This window comes from Phaenicophaeus curvirostris, chromosome 2 (genome assembly GCF_032191515.1).
Source record: "Phaenicophaeus curvirostris isolate KB17595 chromosome 2, BPBGC_Pcur_1.0, whole genome shotgun sequence".
In the NCBI taxonomy this organism is placed as follows: Eukaryota; Metazoa; Chordata; class Aves; order Cuculiformes; family Cuculidae; genus Phaenicophaeus; species Phaenicophaeus curvirostris.
In genome coordinates, this window is record NC_091393.1 from 93348221 (window position 1) to 93365950 (window position 17730).

Here is a 17730-nt window from a genome sequence, read left to right on the forward strand (position 1 = left end):
GCCGCTCCCTCCCCGCCCCGCGCACGCGCCCGCCCTCGCGCGCGCGCAGCCACCCCAGACCCCCCCCCCCCACCGGCCTCCGCGCACGCGCGCACCGCCCCCCTCCCTTCCCGCGCACGCGCGGTCGCCGCCATCGCCCGAGCGCGAGGAGAGCGGGGAGGCCTCGGCCATGTCGAGCTCGGCGGGATCCGGCGGGACGGGCGGCTCGGCGCGGAAGCGGCTGATGAAGGAGGAGGACATGACGAAGGTGGAGTTCGAGACGAGCGAGGAGGTGGACGTGACGCCCACCTTCGACACCATGGGGCTGCGGGAGGACCTGCTGCGCGGCATCTACGCCTACGGTGCGCGGGAGGGCCGGCAGTGCCCGGGGCGGGCGGGGGGCGTGGCGAGGGGGGCTCGGTGCCTCGGCGGCGCCGCCACTGACTGTCCCGGCCACCTCCGCAGGTTTTGAGAAGCCCTCGGCCATCCAGCAGAGAGCCATCAAGCAGATCATCAAGGGGAGAGACGTGATCGCCCAGTGAGTGTCGGGAGGGGGCGGGCGGGGAACGGAGTTGGGCCCAGCGGGCGCTCGTGTCGCGGATTCCGGGATAAGGATTCAGCTAGGATGCTGTGGGTTCTCAATGAATAGGGCTCTGGGACTCTTGGGAATGTTTTCCGGCGAAGTATAGGGACAACTGCGCTCTCGACCGAGGGAAGGAGGAAGCGGAAGGGTGGGATCATAGAATCATAGAATAACCAGGTTGGAAGAGACCCACCGGATCATCGAGTCCAACCATTCCTATCAAACACTAACCCATGCCCCTCAGCACCTCGTCCACCCGTGCCTTAAACACCTCCAGGGAAGGTGACTCCACCATCTCCCTGGGCAGCCTGTTCCAGTGCCCAATGACCCTTTCTGTGAAGAATTTTTTCCTAATGTCCAGCCTGAACCTCCCCTGGCGGAGCTTGAGGCCATTCCCTCTTGTCCTGTCCCCTGTCACTTGGGAGAAGAGGCCAGCACCCTCCTCTCTACCACCTCCTTTCAGGTAGTTGTAGAGAGCAATGAGGTCTCCCCTCAGCCTCCTCTTCTCCAGGCTAAACAACCCCAGCTCTCGGAGCCACTCCTCGTAAGACCTGCTCTCCAGCCCCCTCACCAGCTTTGTTGCTCTTCTCTGGACTCGTTCAGAGAGGATGTATTGGAGTAGCCTATTTTGTTTGTCCAGGCATCCAGAATATTCACCAAACATCTGTTTCTTAGGTCACAGTCAGGAACAGGGAAAACGGCAACGTTCTCCATCTCTGTTCTGCAGTGCCTAGATATACAGGTAATTTTATAGCACGTGCTAAAAATGTTTTTAAACTGAATCAGTAGAGTTTTCATCATAAAAGCCTCCAATTTTTGAGTGAACAAATTAAGGTATACATTGAAATCTTTTAATTAGGGGCAGAACTTCAGCCAAATTTTTGGCTGAAAATTTGACCGGACTCTGCTCTGTTAGAATTTGACTGTTAAATCTACCTTGGCAGAATGAGTTCAGATAAAGTCTTGTAAACGTAAAGTTGGTTGTAACAGGTGACCTCTTTTACATATTAGAGGGCTAAATTGAACTCTCCGTGAGCAGAGTTGTCCTTAAACAGTCTTAGCAGCATCAGCAGCCTGTTTGAACACATTGCACAGAATCAAACACAAATTTTTGACTGACAGATGTTTGCTTTTCTTTCAGTCAGGGGTATTGTGTCCATCCAATTGTTTTTTGAGTATAACTGGAATGTGTAGATACTGTTGCATAAAATGATGATTTTCTGTGGGTCTGTCTGTGTCTGGGGACTTAAAAATAAATGGCATGTTCTAAGTGAACAGGTCAGTCTTTTGCTTCTTTTCTGTAGTGTTCATAATGTTTTCCAGATAGGAATCTTTAAAACATTAACTTGGAACTCTTGTGCAATGTAAGGTTTTTATTCAAACCGAACATAGGAAATAAAAGTCATTCAAGTTTGTTTCTACTCTTTTGCAAGGAAAACTACAAACTTTTATAAATTGTTTTCAGAAATTAGGTTGGAATGAAAAATGAGTTGTCAAAGAACTGCTTAAATGCTGTTTTGTCAAAAGTAACTTAATTAAGAGGCTGTTCCTGTGTAAATGCTTTGTGTGAGAGCAGCTTTCTAGGTGTAAACATGAGGTCTTGGCACAAAATTATCTGATTAATGCTTCAGATATGACATTTCAGAGTAGTGTGTGATCTGTGATCTCTGTTACGCTTGGATGATACTTGCCTTGTGATTAACTGCCTTTTGATTCTCTATTTTAATCAGGTTCGTGAGACCCAAGCATTGATCTTGGCACCAACTCGGGAGCTGGCTGTACAGATTCAGAAGGTAGGTGTAGGACAGGACGTGTTGGAACTTGTTAGTCGGAGACCCTGGGAGGAGTGAGATAAGGTTTTTGTTTAGAGAAGAATGGAGACTGCATGCAGATGAGCACAGGTGTCTGTGGTTGTGAGGCAGTGGCCTTGATGAGAGGAGCTGCTGCTGTTGCTGAAAGCAGGTAGATAAGAGAAACTGCTGTTGTTGCTAAAAGCAAGTAGATGCTTGAAAAAGGCTCGTTTGTATTAACCAATCCGTGATTGCCTAGTTTAGGGTAAAAACCAGTCAGTTTGAAACACGCCTCTTGTAACCACTATAAAAATGTGTTTTAAACGCAATAAATCTGACATTTGCTTGTATCAGGCTGCGTCCCGTCTCAATCGTGGCAGGTAGGTGCATTTAAATTGCCATCTGGAGAGTACTCGCAGGACCTGGGGCCAGTTCTCAGGTATTCCTTAGAAGAGCTCAAAGCACAGCTTTTACTTTTTCTTTTCTGTTTCTGAAAGGAGTGAGAAATTCTGATAAAGGGCTGTTCTGCTTACCTGTACTTTTATCTGTTCTTGTTTATATTACCATGTTGGGTAACAGTCTTAAGGTTTTACACATTTCTAACTGAACGTTTAAGGACAGGAGCTATAAAGCAGTTGTGATTCCCTGGGGAACTGAGTTCCCAGTGTCTGAAAGCTTGCTGTTGGGGAGGTTTGGGTAACAGAGTCAAAAAAAAAATCTCTTCAACTGCTTATGCTAAAAAAACCCCTATGGCTGTGCAGACCTGGATCTCTTCACAAATAAGAACTTCGTGAGGGCTCAGTTAAGTAAGCCATTCTTTTGTACCAACACAGGGTCTTCTTGCTCTGGGAGACTACATGAATGTCCAGTGTCACGCCTGTATCGGAGGGACCAATGTGGGTGAAGATATCCGAAAACTGGATTATGGGCAGCATGTTGTTGCGGGCACTCCAGGCCGTGTGTTTGGTAAGGAGATGTGGGAGGCTCCATCACCTCCAGCTTCACACCTGAGTTGAGCCTTGGGAAACCTCCTGCAGCTTTTGTGTGGTTAGATGAAAATTACGTTTATCATGATACCATCAACGTAACATTAATGTAAAGTCTAACGAAGTAACAACTTACTCTAGTAAGAGCTGGAAAAGCCTAGAGAGAAATCAATGGAGATAGTATTTGGATTTTCTTTGCTTGCATTTTGCTTTATATTGTTGAAGTGTTACTTTATATGGTGCCATGGGAACGAAGAGTATTTTTTAAACAGAAAATAATTACAGTCCTAAGAAATGTTTTAGAACTTTGGAGGAAGTAAGAGCTGGATCTATTTGAATGTCTAAGTTAGGTCCACATTTTCTGTGCACTGGCCATTGCCAGTTAAATTGGGTGTGCTTGTAGCTGGTACTTTCTGGTTTCATTGCATAAAGATTTTTATATTTACGGTTCATGGCAGTTACCACAATGATAGTGTTAGCCTTCAAGCTCACGTCTCTGAGAAACAGGCAGCACTTTGTTACGTGAGCGCCTGTCATTGGGAGGACATAGAGCTAGTCTCCGCAAGTAAAAAAAAAAAAAAAAAGCCAGAAAATTAGCAGCTACCAAACCAGGCTGGCTTTGAACAGTACACTAATAGCAAATACTTCTCTATCGCAGTATTAAGTGGATTATACAAAGGCATGTGCTCATTCAAACATGATGTGGATTTGTCCAGTCTGTTGATGAAAAGTTCGTGTAGCATTTTGCATTTCTTGCACTCAGCTGCAGTTACTGCAGGAGAGACTGAGTCACCTGTCCTGTGCAGTTCCCAAATGGCATCCCATGGCACAGGCTCTCTTGCAGGCAGAGCTCCCTGAGTCCGGCTAGAGAGACATGCCCCTAGGCTGTAGGTTGCAGTGGGCACAGTGTGGCCCTGCTGGGTGTGTGTTCTGTCACCAAAGAACAGGGGAAGTGCAGTTCCTCCTTTACCAGAATGCTCTGACAGCAGCTGGGAGCGGTGTGGGGTCTCTTGCTTTCAGAGCTATTTCAACTTACGAAGTGAATCTCACAGATATGATTCGTCGTCGTAGTCTGAGGACACGTGCCATCAAAATGCTGGTGTTGGATGAAGCAGATGAAATGCTCAATAAAGGTAAACTATTTGTCTCACTTTTACTTCCTTTCTCCTCCCCTCTTTAAGATCCCAATTAAGATTCCACTTGGCAGTCCTGTTTCTGAAAACGATTTGTTCTGCCAAAGTTAAATAACTATAGGTTAATTACAGGCTGTATCAGGTTACGTGGCTTAGTATGTCCTGTCTGATTTACTGTCCTGCTTAATAGTCTTAAATTCTTAAGCACTGCATTTCATAATTTACTGTGTACTATGGCCACGTTGTAGTGGGTTTGGTAAAATGAAGAACAGATTAGCAATATGTGACCGTGGCTTTGACTTACTGATTCACTCATCAATGTTCATCCCATTGCATAGGCCCAATACTGAATTCTAGATGAAATTGTGAAAGAGCAGATATTCAAGAGAAAGATGTGCTAACTGTTCCATGCTACTTGATGTGCTTTCCAGGTTTTAAGGAGCAGATTTATGATGTGTACAGGTACTTGCCCCCAGCTACACAGGTGGTTCTGATCAGCGCCACTTTGCCTCATGAAATTCTGGAGATGACCAACAAATTCATGACAGATCCCATTCGCATCTTGGTGAAACGGTGAGTATCCTTGGAAAGAGTAGGAGCTCTTTGGGTTGGTCTAGCCCTGGGCAGTTCACCATATTAGCTGATTTAAGTGTGCAGAGTCTTTCTCACATTCCGTCTCGCCACTGCAGTTTGTTTAGGTGTGCGCGGGCATCCTCAGGTGCTGTTTTCCAGCAGAGGTTGACTTGTCTCTCTTATGTTATCCTTGCCTAGTCCTGTTTGCTGCTCCTTAACCTTACTGTCCCCTGCCTCCTCATTATCCCCATGTATGTAGCCTCCCCAGGCTTTTCCCCTGAAATTCCATCTTTCGCATCTACCCAATTCCTGTGCTCCTCCACAGGATTTCTGTAGGTCTTCTCCATTAACTTACTCTTATCTAGCAAGCCAAAAAGGCCTTTAGCTGACTGATCTTGAATGCTCTTGGAGGTGTAGTTTGTCTGGTAGCGATGCAGCTCCTCACGCTCTGGAACTTGGCAGGAGCCAAGAGGAGTAAGTGTAGGCAACCTGACAGGAGGAGTCTTCTCCTTGCCTGATCGACTGCACTGCCCCGTTTATCTTTTCCCAGTCTGTCTCCAAGAAGCATGAATATAAAAATTACAAGAACAGAAATGTTTCCCTTTGAAGCTGTCTGTGTAGAGCAGAGAGGGTGCCCCAGTTCTGTAGCACGGGTTGCATTGGAGGCCCTTCTTTGAGCAGACCTTTCCAGGGACTTTTGGCCTTGTGCATAGAGCCAGCAACCCACAGTACCTAGGGCAGAGGTGTCACCTCTGCGAAAGCACACCCAGCCCTTCCAACTGCGTTGTATATACTCACCTACTTGTGGTGTGGTATGGCTGTTCCTCTTTCCTACAGAGATGAGTTGACCCTTGAAGGAATCAAACAGTTTTTTGTAGCTGTGGAGAGGGAAGAATGGAAGTTTGACACCTTGTGCGATCTCTACGACACACTCACCATCACCCAGGCTGTCATCTTCTGCAACACCAAGAGAAAGGTATGGCACCCATCAGCTGGGTGTGTTACTTACAGAGGGGGACTTGGTGGAGAACTTAGACAAACCTGGCTAAGAGGTCAGGTTGTTTCCCCATTTGGGAATAATTCAGTAAGAACAGAGGTTAAATATTTGTCTATGGGATAGGCCTAGCTTAAACTTGTTTGAGGGACACATGGTACATTTGCCTTTTTAGAGGAGTAGAACTGACAAGGTAAGAATGCGTTTATTCTAGTTGCTTATAGTCCCTGAAACAAACTCACACTTTCTGAATAAACGCCCTTAATTCCTTTCCTTACAGGTCTTGTTGATCCCTGTATCTTAAGCAATGCTTTGCAAGGATTATTTATTCCCTTTAGCTCCAGAATGTTTGTTGAAGTGTCTTTCAGTCCTTGCCAGCCAACATCTCTGCAAACACTCTCCAAGCACAACTTGCACATGTAGCTACTCTGAGGAAGAGCTAACCCAGGCTGCTTGGCTGTACCCACAGGTTGACTGGCTCACAGAGAAGATGAGAGAAGCCAACTTCACGGTTTCATCCATGCACGGGGACATGCCGCAGAAGGAGAGAGAGTCCATTATGAAAGAGTTCAGATCTGGTGCAAGGTAAATTCCTTCAACAATGTTGCTTATAGTATCACTGCCTCGGGGCGGGGGGAGAGTTTCTTCTTGTGTCTGAAGGGAATAGGCCTCAAAAATCAGTCATGCCTCTCCTCTCTGAAGGGCCTTGTTCAGCTCAAATGAGGAGAAGCTTTCATTCCCTGTCCCCCTGTGGTGTTCTAGGGATGGTAGACTGCCACTTTCCAAGGAGGGATGGGGAGGGATGGTCATACTTGCAGGCATAGAATTAGTCTGGTTTATTTTGCTGAAGAGGTTGGGAGTTCCAGCACTTTATATAAGTAAAGGAAAAAGAAATTTGGGATCTATACTGTCTGAAGAATCAAAGCTGCCTTGGTACCATCTGTCTTCCCTGAAGTCTGGTGTTGCTGCAAGCAAAGCTCTTCCATGCAGCCGGATTGATGCTGCCAGGGTGCTGTGGGGAGGAAGGAGCACAGAATAGTAGAGGAAACCCTGAAAACTGCTCTCGCAGCCACTTCAGTGGTAGGGAATAGCCATAACTGTCCCCTTCTCTTTGCAGCCGAGTCCTTATTTCAACAGATGTTTGGGCTAGAGGTCTGGATGTGCCTCAGGTGTCCCTGATCATCAACTATGACTTGCCCAACAACAGAGAACTCTACATACACAGGTAAGCTCAGCCTTCACAGGGGGTGTGGCTGCATTACCCTGTCCTTATTATCCTTTCATGGAGGGTCTGGCGGGCGGGTGTCCAGAGGAGCTGCTGGAGAGAGGTGCGGACATCAGTCCCACTCAAGAACGTCAGCCTCGCCAAGTCACTGAAGAAAGTTTTTTGAGCCAGCAGTGTGCCCAGGTGGCCAAGAAGGCCAACGGCATCTTGGCTTGTATCAGAAACGGCGTGACCAGCAGGTCCAGGGAGGTTATTCTCCCTCTGTACTCCGCACTGGTGAGACCACAGCTCAAGTACTGTGTTCAGTTCTGGGCCCCTCACCACAAGAAGGATGTTGAGGCTCTGGAGTGAGTCCAGAGAAGAGCAACAAAGGTGGTGAAGGAGCTGGAGAACAGGCCTTATGAGGAGCGGCTGAGAGAGCTGGGGTTGTTTAGCCTGGAGAAGAGGAGGCTGAGGGGAGACCTCATTGCTCTCTACAACTACCTGAAAGGAGGTTGTAGAGAGGAAGGTGCTGGCCTCTTCTCCCAAGTGACAGGGGACAGGACAAGAGGAAATGGCCTCAAGCTCCACCAGGGGAGGTTTAGGGTGGACATTAGGAAAAAAACTTTTCACAGAAAGGGTCATTGGGCACTGGCACAGGCTGCCCAGGGAGCTGGTTGAGTCGCCTTCCCTGGAGGTGTTTAAGGCACGGGTGGACGAGGTGCTGAGGGGCATGGTTTAGTGTTTGATAGGAATGGTTGGACTCGATGATCCGGTGGGTCTCTTCCAACCTGGTTATTCTATGATTCCTAAGGGGGCTCCATTCCCTCTTCCCTTCTGTCACCACAGAATTGGCCGGTCAGGCAGGTATGGCCGAAAAGGGGTAGCCATCAACTTTGTGAAAAATGACGACATCCGCATCCTGCGGGACATCGAGCAGTACTACTCCACCCAGATTGATGAGATGCCCATGAACGGTAAGCGCCGGCCAGTCTTGGCAAGGCTGCTGCCCTCCTCCAGCTGGGAACTGTTGTGCTGCAGCTGCAAGAGAAATACCCACCTTGTTCCCAGGCCTGGCTAACCTGTGCTTCCCTGGGAAAGAGCCAGGGAACAAGAGTAGGGGCTCTGTACTGCTGGGCTGTGGCTCTTGATACAAATTGCATACTTATATTCTCTCATTTTCTCTCCTTTCAGTTGCTGATCTTATCTGAAGGTCCGTGTTTACCAAGGAGTTGCACTTGTGCTGTTTTCGTAGCCTCTGTAATTCTGGTTTGGACCATATCTTTTTATCATGTTGCTCATCCTGTGTTCTTGAGTTGAGCTGCGCTTGCAAACTTGTGTAAATAATGTCTTTACTTTTAGTCATGTTCTTCAATTAAAAAAAAAAAGGAAGTTTTACAACAAGCTGTGCTTGATTACTTTAACTTAAGGTAATAACAGGCAGGGTCTTTTGAGATGCTGCAATACTCAAAACATTTGACACTCCGTATACCTAGGTTTATTAAATATAGGGCTTCCTGTTCTCCACCCTTTGGTTGTTGGACTTATGCCGTGCTACCAGATGTACCTTTTCATAGTTTTCCTTGAAGCGACTCCAAGGTTCAGCCATCTACAAAAAAACATCGAGGGCCTGGCTTGTCAAAATTGAGTTAGAGGACAGGCACTGTTTATGCCTCTCTGGAGCCAGAAATCGCATCACTCCTTGCTCCAGATGAGTATTTCCCTCCCCTGAAGAGTCCCAGGTGAGTACCTCTGCAGCTTCTTAGAGCAGGCCACACTTCAGGAAATGCTGATTACAATGTAACAAAACCCAAGTATCTTTTGTCTAGGCTTTGCTGCTGCTGTGGCTTGTTACATCTGCTCCCTTCTGCCTGCCCCGCCGCAGCGCAGCATCCTGACGTTCTTAGGGGACAAAGCTGAGGAACAGTGACCTTTACAGAGAGTGCTGAGGGTTAGGGGTTGCCCACAGGTGTGGCTGCTGCAGCTTCACGCCCCCATTGTGAGGAGCAGGCTGCCCACAACACCTGCTCACGCTCCCGAACGGGTCCGTATTCCACACACGAGTGGCGCCAGTACCCTCATCTCGCCCCCCCTCTGGCTGATCAGGACAAAGGGCTGTTGGTGGAAAACAAACACGTAGCCCGCCCCTTCCAGCTGCCGGTTCCGCGCCCCCTGGCGCCAGCCCACGGCCAAGGCCCTGGGAGCCGCTCCTGTTCCCAGCAGCCTCCTGCAGAGGGAGGCGCACGCCCACAGAGGCCTCAGTCGAGCCCCGCAGGTGCTTTGTCCCTCCGCCTGCCTCGTGCGGCGATAGACGCGCGTCCAGCCCCGCCTCCCCGGCGCCCAGGCCTCTTATCCGACTTGCTGGCTCTGTCTCGGCCAATATTCCCATACTGGCACAGCACGTGCTTTCCCTTCACTCCAGGCCCGAGGTAACCAGCGCTCCGGGGGCTCAGTGCCGCTGACCCCAGGGGCTGCTCCAGGTGCTGGCGCTTAGGCCTCCACCCATTCACCCACCCACAAAATGGAGTCCCCAGCCCCAGAAAGAGGGTGAGAAAGGGCATTAACAGACAAGGGGACAGACACAACAAGGCTTACCAGGAACCTGTTGCCTGTTTCCCTTTAATCATTCATTTCCCCTCACTCCTCTGAAAAAGAACTTTACCTCCCCTCCTTTTCCTTTGATCCCTCCCAGGAAGTTGGGTGGGGTTTTTTGTATTAAACCTGCAACCCGGTACAGCGTTCAGGAACTCTCCCCACCATTCCCAACCCGCTCCAGTCCTCTACAACAGAGGGAAAGGCCAGACAAAGCCTTCCAGCTTCACTGCTCCCCGATCCCGGAGAAGGGGTCTGTTCTTGCCATCACTGCAGCACAAGCAGGGCCCGGCCCAGTCTCAGATCTTCCAGAGAAGACAAGCAGCAAAGGCAAGCGCAGCCCTCCAAGCTCTCTTTTCTTTAGTCAGAAAGACTAGTCACAAAGAGATTAATCACCAAAGCATTAGATTGTTTAAATAACAGTATTTAATCTGTACAGTTTGAGAGAAGATATCATAAAATGCAACATTCCTACCTCATCTTCAGCATCATTCACCTGGAGCTGAGCCCTCATCTCCTGAGGGCAGGTAACCACCACTCCCCAGTAGTTCTTTATGGTACAAAAGTCACAGTGCAACCACTTTAGTCCTAGACAGGTATTTCCCTCGCTCAAGAGAGGAGAGACTGATGAAGCTCAAATGTTGATGGAAATCATTACCATTTAGGAATGCAAAAAACCCCAGCTATCACACAGTCATTTCCAGCTGAAACTACAGCAGTTAATTAGCTGCCTTTACACTCCACGCATCTGAAAATGCCTTATTCAATACCGATTTAGCCAAGAGTGAAAATAGAGCCTGTAACAAGACTTCAGAATGATAAGAGTTGGTGGAGGGCAGAAGCTGACAAGCGACTCCACAAGGCAAGAAGCGTGCTTTAGAATACCAGCAAGTTTTCCTATTCGGGGAGGAGATGTGAGCTAGACAGATCTCATCTTTCAGAGACGAGCATGAGAGGAACATCAGCTTCAATAGAAAGCTAGGAAGTACAATAGACAATTTGTTCGTGTAATTGTCAGGATAAGTTTTTGACATAGTTTTTATGTAGTAGAATACATAGTTGAACATCTTTTAAAAATAAGCACGAATTTAATTTCATATATACACAACTGATTTTAATCATGTACTGAAAATAAATTACAGGAAATAACTTTAAAATGCAACAGAAGACAAGTTTCACAATAAACATTCCCACTGATTTTCCCAAGGGGGTGAGAGATTGCAGTGTTCAAGGCAGGTAAATTTCACAAGTATATCAAAAAACTTCAAACTGTTGATGCATTCACACATTTATGAGAGCCACAAACATTCCTTTACAGGGACTGCACCTAACTACCACAGAACCAGGTTTTGCCATGAACTACAAAACTTTGATACAAAATTGTATTTATATATTTATATTTCATATACATGCCCTATCTGTGATTCTTAAAAAATAAAAACTAAACACACTGTACAGACAATCCTAATTCATTGCTTGGCAGCTGTAGGCAACGTTTTTGGATGGAATTTCTCCCCCAGTAGAATTAATGGCAATATTATATACATGAAGGCTAAACTGCAGAAAAAGACAGCTCCATTCCGATATGCACCTCCCTCGGGACCAGGTCTGTGAGTCCAAGGCAAGATGCCACATGCTCTGACCCACTGCCTCCCTCACAGGTCAGCCCTGCCGGCAGCGGCAGGAGGAACCAATACATGCATTTGTGTAACACTGGTACAAAAGGCAATAAAGCAAGATACCTGTTGTAAGGTGGTGGCTCTTATGACTTCACCAACAGGAATCACTCAATACAGAGAATCCCTCGTTAGAGGGGGCGAAGGGAGAGGGGACAGCACAGAGCAGAGTACATTTGGCAAGAGCACAGCTTACGTGGGTCTGATCAACACACTCCTCCTGCAGAGGACAAACACCCCCTGTAAGCCAGAGGCTGCATCAGCTCAGACATCAGAGGAAGATCCCTCCCCACAGCCCAAACAGACCTCTGCACAGCTCACCAGGACTGGACATCAGAGAGATGCCCTCCCACCCCAGCCCCCTCCATGGCACCAGCTCGTCTCAGAAGCAGAGCACTGACGAGCAGTCACACTAAACTACTTCTACAGTTGATTGTAAACTTTGGTTTATTTTTATTTTTTTTTATTATTGAGTTCTCACGGTACAGCAAGCATGTCTAGGATGAGAGGGCAGAGTTCAAGAGGAGACGAACTGTCAGTCTGTCTTTAGTCTGGCATGGTGAGACACCTGCTCGGTGAGGCCTGCTTTGATAGAGTTTTTTACAGACTGCCTCATATGATCCTCCATCAAATTATCGCTCATGGGCTTCAACACCTGTGGAATGAGAAATGTGCAAAAGAAACAGAAAAATGAGGTAACCAAGGAAAAAAGAAAAATAAAAACATACAAAGAGATGAGACTTAAAATAATGAAAAAAGGCTTAGAATGCCGAAGTCTGACAAACTGGCATGAACTGAAAGAGAAATGAATTCTGCTGCTACAGTAATGAGGTTAAATCAGTTGCATGCTATGGACACAAGTGATATCCTTCCTATACAGCGGTATTTCACCAACTTCAAACCACACTACAGTTCCTAGAAGATGGATGTGCAATTCCATACCCTCTATGCAGCATCAGTCTGGTATGGTTACAACATTTATGCAGACCGGCCCAGACGGTCCAGCTTATTGTCCTATATGTGTAAGTGTGAACACTTCAGATACAGAAAGAAAGTTAAAAATACTGGCTAGTTTTTCTTCTTGTTATTGTTGGATGAGAGTCGCTGTCGCGGCACTGATGTAAGAGCACGGCGAATCGTTCGGCGTCTAAGGACTTCAAAGAGTTTGGAAAACACCTAAAACACGAATTCAGCTGTTAGGAAAAGTGGCTCTTTGAGGGCAGCAGAAGTCAAATCGAGTTTAGAAAAAATATAAAAATATACTGATTGCCAGTAACTTCTCACCTTCCTGGGATTCCTCTGAAGCAAGAAGGGAAAAGAAAGGCAGAGATTAAGAAAAATCAATAGCAAAAACATGGTATATAATCAGAGTGACTCAGATGGGACCTATAGGTACCTTGTGTATTATTGGTGATGTGCAACTGTCACATCACCACCAGCAAGCTCTTTAGCTTTCCTCTCACCCACAAGGCAAGCCAGCCCAAGCTAAGTTCTCCCCCTTCCAGGAATGGTCAAGTCAAGCCTTATGTGCTCCAGCAGCAGCAGCAGAAGATCCACACCTCAAACTGACCCCTTCCACTTTTCTTGCAGCGCTCTCCAGCCCCAACCTCCAAAGCAAGAGGCTGCAATAGTGTAGAACCTCAATTTTAATTGCTAGTTATGGGGGTAACTCAAAATTCAGTACCCTGGTGCTCATTTCCCTATTATTAGAAATCTGCTTTTTCCACTCCAGTGTGACTCATGACCTTACCTGGTTGCTCAGACAGGTCTGGCGTACCACTGCCTATGAAGAGCCTTGAACAGAGTGATTTTTCTTATGTAGAAGAGAGCCTCCATATAGAAGGCTCCAGTTAGTTATTTGCTTATGCCATGTTTATGTCATCCCAGGTAAGTTCAGCAAGTCCTTCATTCCTAGTAGCAACCAAAGCGTTTCCCTTTTGCCGGCACTGGACAGTTATTTGGAATGCTCCAAATACTGTTTGTTAAGAGTTGGTCAGAAATTCTTCACGCTGGCTTTAGCGACACAGCTGTGCCGACTGGATTCAGGCAGCAATATCTCTGTATAGAAAGCTTTCTCCTCCAGCTCTGGAACTCTTACACTCAAGTCATCTTTTCTTTCAGAAATCTGTCTGTCAAACATTCCTTGCAACAGCAGTTGCACCAACTGAAGTTGTCACAGACAACACAAGTCTTCCTGAAGGATGAAACCTGATGTACATCCTCTTGTGGCCACTGGCTGCTGCAACTCAGCCAGCTCTGAGGTATAATTAGCCCTCAGTGTCACACCATCAGGTGATGGGAAAGAGAGGACGGCAGTGTTTTACCTTCCCCATTTCTTGCACCACCTGAGATTTTATCCACCGCATACATGGGGCAAGTTTATCACTTTAAGGGATAAAGGTACCTTTATCATATTAAAGGTACATACTTTTAAAAGCAGAATTCCTTCTTCTGAAAAAGTAGTAAGATTTTAAAGAATCCCTCCACTCTTCGCCATCCATGCACCTAGTAAGGCCTTTAAGTGACACTTTTGATAATATTGTAAGGTTGTTTAAAATCCTTTGCATGCAGCATCTCTCACTGGAGAGCAGTCGCTTCTGAGCCCATTTTCCCTTTGGCAGCACTAGCATTCTCCGTTAGGTCTAGACCAGCTTCTCACTCACAGCACTGAACAGGACCTGTTTGATGTGCCTGCTCAAGAGAGGAAGATTTTTGCATTTAAAACAGATACCAACCTGTTCCCATATAGCTTCGGCGATCTGATCGATGGCTGTTCCAACTTCTCTGAATTCCCCAGAGTACTTAACGTATGCCCAAGTACAAAATGATATAAGAGCCATCCCCAGCACAAGATTACACAGGGTAGCTATGGAGTTCATACCAAGGAACCCAGTCAGTCCTGAGGTTATATACATGGCAAACATGACTGCAAATAGAGTGGCAGGAGTACGGGCAGCATAAAAGATGTTTTTGCCATCATTGTGCTTCACAAAGTTTGCATAGATCTCGTCGATTTCCACTTCAAGCTGTTCCTGGTAGCGACGACAGAACTCCTCCCCTCCCATCTTCTTCACTGAGCAGAATTGCCTGACAGCTGACTCTCTGAAATCCTGGTGCTTCCGCTCAAGGTCCGATGGGGCAATGTAAGGCTTATCTCCCCCACAAACCTGTTAGAGCAATCAGACACAAAAACTCATCACACTCTGAGTATCATCTGTTGTAACAGGTGGACAGAAAGTAAACCTGCTCCTTGCTGGCCCCCTCTCAAGCCAGCAGACTGGCTCCTATAGCTTTCTTGGCTCTGTGAGCTATAAAGTTCTGTTTTAAGTGAATCAAAGGTACATTGCATCACAGCACAGCAGAGGCCTTATCTGTCTGATCACATCCAGAGCTACAGGACTGAACTCGTACTTTCAACTGTTCCCTTTGGGCAAGCCCAGAAGGACAAGACATCAGCTACACGTACATTCTGGTTACAAAAATGTGAAATAAAGGAATACCAGGAGGCAGAGAAAGCTTGGCTTGAGGAAGGTTAAGAAGAACTCTGAAGGCCACAAGCTCTCCTCAGCTTTTAACTCCTGATCACCTGTCTCAGCAAGAGGGTCAGTATAGAACTTGGACATATAGGGTAGGTTTTGTCCACTCAAGTCCATTCCTGTTTATTGCTGCCACAAGCAGGCTCTGTGGAGCTTACCAGGTGATATGAATTAACAAGAACTAATTGCTGATATCTTCAGTCTATTCTTTCCTAGACTGTCCTCTAGGCTTGACTGTCATCAACTTGAGAGTTCATTTTTACTGAAAGGACAAGTCCATGAACTCCAAGGATACCTGTCATGTGGACACGCACCCCATTCTTCTCCCTGAATCAGCATGGGTATGAAAATGGTTAGACTCCAAAGACTTCTAATCCAAGACTGATATCTGACCTCTTAAGGACTACGATTAGAGATTACCCAGGCCAGGGACACGTGGCAGATCACCTCTAACTCCTCCAGGCCCTCACAGTCTGACTATGTCTAAAAACTGAATATTCCTTCCATATGATGTCAAACAGCCACCTTCCCTCTCCTGCCTCAAGGTATTTTTATTGCAGTGCTTGTCATCTCCCGTCTTGAGTGCTGCAACAACTTCAGTCTCCTGCTGCCATCCCTTCAGAAGGACACACAGAAGATCACTTCCTCAGAGTACAGCCTCCCCTTTCTGCCTCACAAGATGCATGGCTTCACCGGTTAGCTTCAAGGCAAACCTCACTGTTGGGATCCTGACATGCCCACAAACACACACTCTGCCCCTTTCCAGTTTAATAAAACCCTTTCCGCTTTTTCCACATTGAAGTCCTCCACAGCTGGCAAAAATCCCTGGAAAAAAACTACTGCTCTCATCCTCCAAAACACTCTTTTCACATTGACCAGAGAACATTAAACCCTAGGAGCCGCTGATGCATAAAGACCACCACGCAACTAAGTGCCCCTGTTTACTTGTACTCTGTGTGCCTGCACCTGTTGTTCCTTACAGTTAAGGTCATTAGGGGACAGCATTTTGGTTATGCACACTCAGCAAAGGAGGGCTTTGGTTCATGAGAACTCAGAACCTACACTAAGAACTATATTTACACAATCCAGTCCTAAATCCAAAGAGTTCCCACTTTTGTTCCTTTGTAGAAATTTCAAAGCCGTGTCACATTAAGAACATCCGAGAATCTGGATAAAAACAGTCCCAGATATTTGTGCATATCTTTACAGAGATATAAAAATATACAGTACTGGGGAATATTACTATTGAAAAAAAAAAAAAAGTCCGTTTAAGAGAACATCTGTTCCTGTTTATTCTTTGGCCCCAAGTAAGGAAACTTACAACTACAGTATCTCAACAGCCATTAAAGATTCAAGGTAGGAAGGCAGACTCGGCATTTATTCAGAACAACCCCTTTACTATTTCAAGAGATTTTTCATAACGCCACACTGAAGTACAAAAGTCCATCCAGATATTCAGTATTCAAACTGGAGTGGTATAAGCCACTAACTTCAACAGGAGAAGCAAGTAGGAACTTACACAGCTTTTTTCATACAAGTTAATTCTTGTATTTCAAGGTTTCGCTTTTTTTTTTTTAAACTTTGTGGAATTATTCTAATCCTTGCATATTAGAGCTAATGAACAACCACAATCCAGAAGCATGAATCTATAATACTAGAACTCTACCACTGCACGACACTGGCCCAACCATGTGTCTCCTCACCTGCTTGCCCGTTTCATGTCACAGGACTTTAAGATGCCAGTCAAGAGCAGCAGAGGGAACTAACAGGCAGTATCATACAAACACACCCAGTTTCCATACCCTCTCAGCCATTTCTGTCTCAGAGACTCTTGGCTTCACTGTGTCAGACACCTAACTCAGAGCGACGTGAAGAACACACACATCTACTGGCCTTAAGCTACTCTTCTCCATTAACATGCTCACAACCAATATTAAGTACAACATTAAAAATGAAGGTGTTTAAGGCACGGGTGGACGAGGTGCTAAGGGGCATGGTTTAGTGTTTGATAGAAATGGTTGGACTCGATGATCCAGTGGGTCTCTTCCAACCCGGTTATTCTATGATTTGTATGTAGGCAGTTAAACAGTTGTCATCATACCTGCTCCATGCCTTTGCTGTACAAGTCTTTTGCTCCTGCCACAGCAGCAAGATTGTTCGCCTCAGCTGTTGCCTAGAAAACAGTGAGCACCATGTATCATCACAGCATTACCAGCTAGTTACACACGTAGTTTCACTACTTGACATCCCCGCCCCCTCAACGTCCAAAACTTCAGACTGCCAGCACAATGCCCCACAAAAAAAAAAAAAACAAGTAGTGGTTAGCAAACTGACTAGGAAAATGTTTTCTTCAACTTTCTAGTACAACTGCAGACAAACTCCCACGTGCTTGTACAGGCACATCACAAGCAATCTCTTCTGAATGCTCTGTTGTTGATAAGCAAATAAGGATCACCGAATTATTAAATATTAGTTCTAATATGTCACTACCTGTGAGTAAAGAAGCAAGCTGGTATTATTTCTGCATTGTATCTGTACAGTTTTGGTGCCAGAATTTGTAAGAACTTAAGACTATTTTCAACCTATGTCATGTCAAGGACAGTTACTCTAACTAATGTTGCAAGATGTCATCTTCTGTATCTCTCAGCCACATTTATAGCATGCTACATAGAGGAAATGATAGC

At 46.3% G+C, this 17730-nt stretch overlaps 2 protein-coding genes across 3 annotated transcripts in view; one reads left to right on the top strand and one right to left on the bottom strand.

The window, feature by feature from the left end:
- The first annotated feature begins 112 nt into the window (after positions 1-112).
- Positions 113-8646, top strand: EIF4A3 (eukaryotic translation initiation factor 4A3). Its single transcript, XM_069852941.1, has 12 exons — positions 113-341; positions 445-517; positions 1238-1304; positions 2293-2355; positions 3186-3318; positions 4391-4471; positions 4903-5044; positions 5882-6020; positions 6508-6623; positions 7156-7263; positions 8092-8219; positions 8437-8646. Exons 1-12 carry the CDS (start codon positions 170-172, stop codon positions 8451-8453), a joined length of 1239 nt encoding a protein of 412 aa, XP_069709042.1. The 5' UTR covers positions 113-169; the 3' UTR covers positions 8454-8646.
- A 3513-nt stretch (positions 8647-12159) lies between these two features.
- ATL2 (atlastin GTPase 2) overlaps positions 12160-17730 on the bottom strand; it is a 37338-nt gene continuing 31767 nt past the window's right edge. The window contains exons 11-14 of one of the 2 annotated variants that reach the window (XM_069852939.1): positions 17148-17219; positions 14246-14677; positions 12795-12809; positions 12160-12686 (exon numbers count right to left, since the gene is read on the bottom strand). In XM_069852939.1, coding sequence (XP_069709040.1) covers positions 12579-12686; positions 12795-12809; positions 14246-14677; positions 17148-17219 — 627 coding nt within the window. In that variant the 3' untranslated portion in view covers positions 12160-12578. The remainder of the gene's footprint in view (positions 12687-12794; positions 12810-14245; positions 14678-17147; positions 17220-17730) is intronic. The other variant, XM_069852938.1, reaches the window with a different exon arrangement.